Raw genomic sequence first — 8713 nt, forward strand, 5'->3', positions numbered from 1 at the left:
CACAGTACTGAGGAAAGCTATAGAGACAGCAGTATCCTCAGGAAACTGCCCAGTTTCAGGTAAGGCAAGAAGGCGAACATTCTAAGAATAGGTTGATGATGTAGAATAGTTTCCTGATCACAGAAGAGGCGGTCTAGAGGGTATGGCAAAAAGTCATGGGAATGAGAGGAAAGGACATAGATCAGGATTCGGCAAGGTACTGAGTAGATAACAAATGACCAGGAAACAGCTCTGCAAGTAACAGAGGTAGAGACAGGGCTATGAAGCCTAGTTTGATTATCAGCGCCACTATCTTAGAAAAAGGTAGACAAGTCCTACTGCTTTACTCCTAAAGCTTCCTGAAGTTCACTCAGGCCTCCCTCAGTGTACATCAAGGTTATGAAACAGCAAATCCCTGAGGCTTCACTTAATGTTACAGCTGTGTTCTGCATGTGTAAGTATTTGTAAATGCACAGAAACGTTTGAAAAAATTCACCCCAAACTTAACCAAGATCATCTCTGGGCTAGACTTTAGAATTAGGAGAAAGGAATGAAGAATGGAGAAGAAAACTTTTACTTCTTTTTAAATGAAAATACTACTTTTGAAATAGTTAAACAAACAAAAATGTTGTAAACTACCGATTGCCCTAACTTTTTTTTTTTAGTTTCTGTTATTTAAAATTTTTAAAAATCAGGCTGGCCGGTTAGCTCAGTTGGTTAGAGCATGGTATTATAACACCAAGGTCAAGGGTTCAGATCCCTGTACTGGCCAGCTGCCGCCCCCCACCCCACACAAAAAGTTAAAAATCACCCCAAAATTAAATATAAAAGAAAGTAGGAAAAGAAAGTATCCTGAAATAGCAGCCTAATAAACTCTCACATTTTAATTTAAGTACCTAGTATCTAGGTCAAAGGTCTTTCTCTCTTAAATTTAAAACTAAAAAATTAGGGCATTATGAACACATGCAGGAAAAAACTAAAACACTAGCAGCTTTAAGAAGAAAGTCAGACAAACCAACCAAATGACCAACTAATCTGAAAACCTACCAGCACAATACAACACTTAGTTAAACACTAAACCATTAATCCCATATTTCAGAAAGAGGCTAAACATCTTGACTATAGGCACAAGAGGGAGCAATTTAGCCTTGAATGAGGCTGTACTTGTAATTCCAAGAAACTTACTCAGAGAAAAATTGCCTTTATTCAGAGAAAACTAACCCCATTCTACTTTCACATGGGGTTTATCCTGGTAGCAACTAATAATCTAACAGCATCAAGGAAATCTTGGGAAGGACAGAAACAAATAGGTGGACAGCCTATAGACAAAGCTTCCATGCTTTAAAAACTCAGCATATGAATACAATAGTGTAAATGGTTTAAAGTTATGTCAACTCTTTACAATTTCCCTACAAATAAGAAAAAAATAGACTTGAATTTTCAAAAGAAAGTTGGGTTACTTAGAAAGGTATAGGCATAAATAGTTAAGAACTTAATATTCTTTAATTTGTACCAACCACCAGTGTAAGAAGAAATTTCCATAGGAACCAGTTTCAGTAACCCTTACATTACCTTCATTTTTAAGAGAAAAGGTTTAATACTACAATTAAATGGTTAAAATCTAATATTCCTATATTTGAGAATGGAAATGAACTCCAGAGATTAAAATTTATCTTTGAGAAAGCATCTACTCTTGAACTAGTACACAAAGGCATTCTCCAAAAAGATTAAAGAGCTAAATACCAATGATAAGACTATAATAAGACTACTTAAGCAAAATTCAAGAAGCACAAATTAGAAGGCAGAAAAATTTATTAATGTGACTACATCAGAATTAAAGATTTTTCTCCTATTAAGAACATCCAGGATAAAGTTAAAATAAACGTTAAATTAAGATAAGGTATTTACAAAGCCTAAACCCAACAAAGTCTAGTATCTAGAATATACAAGAAACTCCTAAAAAGCAACAAGAAAAAGATATAAATTCTAATGGAAAAACAGACAAATGATATAAACAAAATCTATAAGAATGGAAACCCAAAAGGCTAACAAACTTATGAAGAAATGTTCAAACTTGAGTTTATGCAAATTAAAAGATAATCACCTTACACTAGCTGGCCTGACAAAAATTATAAAGCTGGATCACACCAATTGTCACTGGGAAAGTGATGATATATGAGCCCCCATAACACTGCAGATGGAAATGCATATACTAGAGGGCAATCAAATTTGGTATTTGTCTGCCCTATAATTCAGCAATTCTGCTCCTAAGCTACATACACTCAAGAAATTCTCACTCTTGTAAAAGCTCAGCCCAATCTTGCTGGAGCAGCAGAGTTGGAGACAATCTATTTACAAGTGGAATAAACAGTAAAATACATTGGGTGCACTGAGTAGCAATCAGGTGTAACAAATAAGATGCATACATAGGAACAAGGATAAATTTTAAAAACATAGTGTCATGGGAGATAGAAAACACAATAAAATAATTAACACCATAGCATTTATGAAAATTAAAAATATTTGCAAATATATACATTTTACAAGAACACATAAATTACACAGACATTTACAAAGAACAGATATTAAATATATTTGAGGGATTGTCTATGAGGACAGGAAAGGAAATAAGAAATTTTGAAAAGGAAATAAATACAGTAAAAAGCTAAACCTTGTGCAGACCTAGTAAGATAGTGAGCCATGAACTAAAGAATATGATTAACTCAATCCTCAGAACTCAAGATACCACAAAAGCATATGAGAGATATGAACTAAGCTCACATGTACTAGACAGTTGCTAGTATCTCTGGGATTTTCTCAAAACAAAGTGGCTAAAGTCTGTTCCAAGATAATGGTATACAATATAACTCCTGAGTAATTAATTCCAAAAAACTGTTGGCCAATTTTAATCCCTAAAATTCAAAATTCATCACAATAATGTAGTGCAATTTTAATGGGGGAGGACATTCTTTTAATCCTATAAAGTAGTATATTATAAATATATCTTTTAAAGAAAGTTCATCACAATATTGAAAGGAAAATTCATTTCTTCACACTAAAGGAATTTAAGCTAATTTTACCCTGACATATCCTCAGTGATCAACTTCGTAGTAGAGGTTTAAAAAAAAATCCCTGGCTCTGAAACTTGCAAAGAGCTAAGTCCAAGGAAACTCCCCTGTAATGACAGAGGGAAAAAACTGAGGGTTAGGAATTGGGCATCCTCTGACAAGAGTATAATCAACACTGCTAACAAAGGCTATGATGTATAAACAAAAGCCATGTGGGTATAATAGATGTGTCCTAGCCTCTCTCTTCCTCAGTCTTTTAGAGGCTTCCTATTTATTCATTTTGTTATCTAATCTGTCTTAACTGCTGATTATGCCTTGTATACATAAAAAGTCAGGAGCTGTCTTTGAATTCCATTAGAAGTGTTATGCAGACAGAACTCACTAATAAACGGAGGCAGCCAAAGATTGATGGAGCTGTGCATACAACTATTCCCGATGAATACCTTAAGAACCTACCAGACTCACTAAAAAAGTCAGTGGTACACCTGCCAAACATGTCTTAAACCCTCTTCCACCCAGTATGCCCTTCCCTACTCCAGTAATCACCTTCTACCCTTCCCACTTTCCCTACTCTCCCATCCCACCCTAGTCTACCTGAAAACTTTTCTTCTTTCTCCAAACTCCAGCTAAAATGTCATCTCATTCAGGAAGCCTGTCCTGTCCATCCTCTTCCTCCAGAGTTAACACTCCCTCCCTTTGTTCCAACTTTTGCTTCTACTGTCATAATTTGTTTACATGTCTTCTCATCCTACTAGATTATGACTAAATTCCTTAAATGCACAGACTGTGCCTTCCTTCTGGATCCCCAATGCCCAAAACAGTGCCATACTCATAGGAGGCTTTCAAACATTTACAGAATACATGAATACCTCAAGGCAAGAAATGTCAGTCACCAATGTCAAATGAATCTATAAAGCCTTCCTGCAAAACCCATTGGTTCCTACAGTCAACTCCCAATTTTTCTTCTTGGGGTTTACACACAAGGTAGACAAGTTACTAAAGATTTTTATTTTTAAAAATAAGCAACTGATAGAATTAATTATAGAAAAGGAATTAACAGTTCAAACTAATATAGGATGCCAAATACATGGGAGAATCGTCCACTGGCAGAGTAATTAATGGAACTGAATTTCCAAGAATTTCTTTCTCTACAGCACTCTATGCCAAAATAGAGACTCACACGAAAGGAAGGTATAAGTCTAGTCCTGCCTGAAAGCAGGATATAGGCTGGACAGCCTTTCAAGTTTTGTTGTTGTTTTTTTTAACCCACAATCCCCTCAATCGTTAACACTCAAGGGAACTAGCTTCACTACCATGATAATAGGTGCAATCTAATACCTTCATGAACATTTAATGGCCTGGCTAGCCAAGCCCCATTGTGACAGGTGAGGCAGACAGTAAATTCCAAATTTAATCATGCCTGTGGCAGGAAGAATAATGGCTCTCCAAAGATGTCCACATCCTAATTACAGAATTCATAAATATATTACCTCACATGTCAAAAAGGACTTTGCAGTTTCAATTAAATTAAAGATTTTGAGATAAGGATTATCAAATGAGCCCAATGTAATCACAAGGGTCCTTGTAAGAGGGAGGCAAGAAGGTCAGAATCAGAAAAAGAGATGTGAGACAGAAGCAAAATCAGAGAGAGAAAGAGAGAGATTTGAAGATGCTATGCACTGCCAGCTTTAAAAACAGAGAAAGGGACCATGAGTCAAGAAATGCAGGCCCACTCTAGAAGCTGAAAATGCAAGGAAAAGAATTCTCCCTAGAGCTTCCAAAAGGAACTCAGCCCTGCTGACATCTTTATTTTAGCCTTCTAAAAACCTCCAGAACCGTAAGATAATAAATTTGTGTTGTTTTAAGCCACTAAATTTGTGGTAATTTATTACCCCAGCAACAGGAAGCTAATACAATGCCTAAGAATATCCTTAGCCAGTAACACACAGTGATCAAAACTTACCTTCTAAGATGTTATGATCTCGAACTGCTTCTGCAGCTAATACAGTCTTCCCACAGCCTGCCATTCCATATATGGTGACCCATCCCGGTTCACCATTCAATTTGGCGAGCTTCTGTTGAATTGCGTCCACCAGCTCCTCCCTGTTAACAAAAACTACTGGCCTCTGTGGTACTCCACCTTCACATAGGACTGTCCTTACTGAAATCCAAAACAAAACAAGCATAAATAATAGAATTTTGAAATGGTTACTCAAGTAATACAATACAAACCAAAGAGAACAAGGCTAAGGCCTGAGACTCAGAATTTCTAATAGAAATAAGATAATATGGCCAGCATATTAACTTCAACTTTCTGATTTCTCAGAACACAGAGAACAAAAGCAAACATATACTCTTCGAGATGACTACAGACAAAGGAAATCTCCATCTATACCTGCTCTTACCCTATTATTTCCTGACTCTCTAGTCTCTTTCTCACTTACTTTAGAATAGAAAGAAGAGGGTAAAGGGAAGAATGTTTATGAAAGTCTTTTCAGAACATCGATTTCTAAAGATTCTTATTCTTTCCTTTAAACTCAATAAACACACAGAACTGGAAAATAACTTAAATATAGGCCTATAAATTGCCTTATTCTAAAAATTAGGGTGTACATATTGTCCCAGCAGTAAATAGGCAGGAAGAAAATGTGAAAATTAACATGGATGCAAATAAGAAAGACTTAAATTGAAAACATCACTACAATTTTTTCACATGCATTTTTCGGTGAACTGATCACACTCTCTTCAGAAGATTACATCTACAATAAGAAAAACCTGCAGCAATGTAGCCAGTGTGACAGCAAAGAGACAGAACGTAGCACAGATACAAACCATTTGAAATTACTCCACCACCTGAATCTTTGTGACTGGAGGAAGAGACAACTGGAATGCCATCATGGAGAAGGGCAGCAAGATCGTTATATCCTTCTTCTTGCAGAGCTTTACAGAATGATATGTAGGAATGATTATCTTTTTTAAGTATGATTTTAATTAGCATAGCTGCTCGTTGCTGTTGAGTAGGCTAAAAAAAAATTAAGTAGTTTAGTGCACAACAATGAATATGTTTGCAACATAAATTAGTGGAGAACAGTACAAGTTCTAAAATCCTAAATTTTTAAGAGAACACAGACTACCTCAGAGGGTTTTACCTCGTTTTTTACTTTTTCCTCCTCCAATACTGTTAAAACTCCATCAGTAATCATGTAATCCATGATGTAGGATGTCTTGATGTCCTTTTCCAGAGCTTCCTTATGTTGAAGCAAACAATTTCGAGCTTTTGCATCCATCCTCCCTCAAATTTTTCTCTCTCCGAGCTGTCAACCATGAGCTACAGGCAAAACACCAAAATACCTGTCACAACAATAAACATGTGAAAAGACTTGTAACCTCACTGGCAATCAAGAAACGTGAAGAAAACAAGATTTTTTTTGCAAAAGATTTTTTAAAATGGACAAAACCCAATGCTTTGAAATGTGTGAGAAAAATTATACACTACTTGGGGAGAGTACAAAATAAATGCAACTTCTGTGGAAGAAGTATAAGATACAGAAGTGTTTAAAATAAGCATTCTAGCTGGGCTGTTAGCTCAGTTGGCTACAGCATGGTGCTAATAACACCAAAGTCTGGGGTTCTATCCCTGCACTGCTCAGCAAAAAAATAAGTTAAATTAAATTTTAATTAATTAATTAAACTGAGGAAACTGAGTAAATCCCACTGCTAGGAATTTACCTCAAGGAGACATTCACATATGTATGCAAAAATATTCACAGAACGAATTAACAGAGTATTTAGGTGAGAAAAAAATGAACACAACCTAAATGTTCACTATTCTGAATATGGATTTTAAAAATATAGGTACATATATAAAATAGAATATTATGCAGCCACTTAAAATTATAAGATACCTGTCTCTATTTACCGACATGGAAAGATGTTCATGAAACACTGCTGACTGAAAAAATAAAACTATGATTTCATATATGAACACATGTGTTGGTATCATATAAATATATAGGGAGATGTTTAGAATTCTGTTCATCAAAGTGTTTGGGTTACTTGTGAGTAGCAAGATTTGAGATTTTCCCCCCTTTTCTTTTTTGTACTTTTCTATATTGTCTTAATTTTTTTCAATACATATTATCATTTTTTACAATAAAAATACTTCCATTTTCAAACTAAGATTTTATAAAACAGTGATCATATTGAAGTTTTAATGTTGAAAAACTTCTTGTTTTGTTTATACAACACAAGCCTGAATAGAGCATTGCTGGTATTTTTAGTTTTCACTCAAGGTGTCAGCTCTAGGTCTTCACTGGTAAACACATTTCTCACAAAGAAACAAGAAATACCTTCTGATGTCATTTCTTGGATTAAGAGGAAACAAAAAGAATAATATTCTTTATAGTAAAACACTTCAAGTTTCCACGATCTTTATTTCAAATACAATGCAAATTTTTCCATTGGTACTAAGACTAGTTCAGAATAATTGCAAGTTTTTAAAACATTAGCAGAACTCCACCCAATGGATTACAGTGGAAGAGTGTCTAAATGGGTTTATTAATTTATTCATTAAATACACATTTGAGCCCCTGCTATGTGCCAGGCACTGAGACTACAGAGAAGATGAAGTCATATTCTTAAAGGAATACACTATCCAGTAGGAGAAGAAAAAGAAATAATTTGAATATGAATGTCCTAAGTGCAAAATAGAAATAAGCACAACTAATTTACAGAGCACAGAAGAGGGGCAATAATCATCAAGCTTCGACGATGACCATATTTTTGAAAAGCCACCAAATGCAGAACTTCCAAAAATAGAGCATTTGCCTATGCTGGGCAAGGTTCACAAAATGCCCAGTACTGGCATAAAACTAATCGATAACAGAAAAAATTATGATTAGAATCAATGTTATCACATTTTTAAGTGTCGATCTCTTAATTTAAACATAAAACGTTCCTCAATTTGTAGAAATGAAATTCAATTTGACAAAACAAAAACGAATTTAAGTTATGTCCAATTGCTAAGCGAATGAATAGATACTCTTAGGCGATCTGAAACTAACTTCCAATTTTACCTCTGCACAAATTGAAACATGCTGAACAAATTCTCAATAGTGTCCCACGTTTTATAACCACATCAAAATGGAAAGGCAAAACTCTTCATAGATGTCAAATACAAAGTAAAGGCTAAGTTCATCCAGGAAAATCTTAACAATTTACCAGTTCCTCATCAGAAAATTTCTCTTCCTGGTACCGGAGCAGGGCCCCAATCCTCAGACCCTGAAATCTTCTCCTCCGAAGAACCTGGCCCGGGGAGAAAAGCGAGGAGGTAAACTTACCCAAACCTTAACACCTTGGCTTTAACGGGAAGAGCAGCCCTGCGGCGAAGGACTGGGGAAATCAAGGCCAGCTGCGGGAGAACGGCAACAGGAGGCTCTCGACGGGAAATGCAGGGCGCAGGGCATTTACCCTGTGCCCCGGGGCAGGGCCGGGCCTTCACAGGTGCCTCACCTGGGTCTCAGCAGCCTCGGGGCGCAATAAGATCCCCGAGGATCTCCGAGGAGCGGAGAGGTGGGCGTCACCTCCACAGCCGGACCCCACAGTCCCGGGACGCCGAGGGGAGCCCGGCCCACGGGCGGCCCTTCGTGGACACAAAGCGAGGAGGG

The 8713-nt window shown here is 36.4% G+C and overlaps 1 protein-coding gene across 3 annotated transcripts in view; it reads right to left on the reverse strand.

Annotated features, from left to right (window-relative positions):
- APAF1 (apoptotic peptidase activating factor 1) overlaps window positions 1-8585 on the reverse strand; it is a 100147-nt gene extending 91562 nt beyond the window's left edge. For all 3 annotated transcript variants that reach the window (XM_063074815.1, XM_063074814.1, XM_063074816.1), the window contains exons 1-4: window positions 8559-8585; window positions 6197-6398; window positions 5880-6069; window positions 5011-5208 (exon numbers count right to left, since the gene is read on the reverse strand). In XM_063074815.1, the coding sequence (XP_062930885.1) occupies window positions 5011-5208; window positions 5880-6069; window positions 6197-6334 (526 nt within the window). In that variant the 5' untranslated portion in view covers window positions 6335-6398; window positions 8559-8585. The remainder of the gene's footprint in view (window positions 1-5010; window positions 5209-5879; window positions 6070-6196; window positions 6399-8558) is intronic.
- Between the last annotated feature and the right edge of the window lie 128 nt (window positions 8586-8713).

The sequence above is a fragment of the Cynocephalus volans genome, chromosome 12 (genome assembly GCF_027409185.1).
Source record: "Cynocephalus volans isolate mCynVol1 chromosome 12, mCynVol1.pri, whole genome shotgun sequence".
In the NCBI taxonomy this organism is placed as follows: domain Eukaryota; kingdom Metazoa; phylum Chordata; class Mammalia; order Dermoptera; family Cynocephalidae; genus Cynocephalus; species Cynocephalus volans.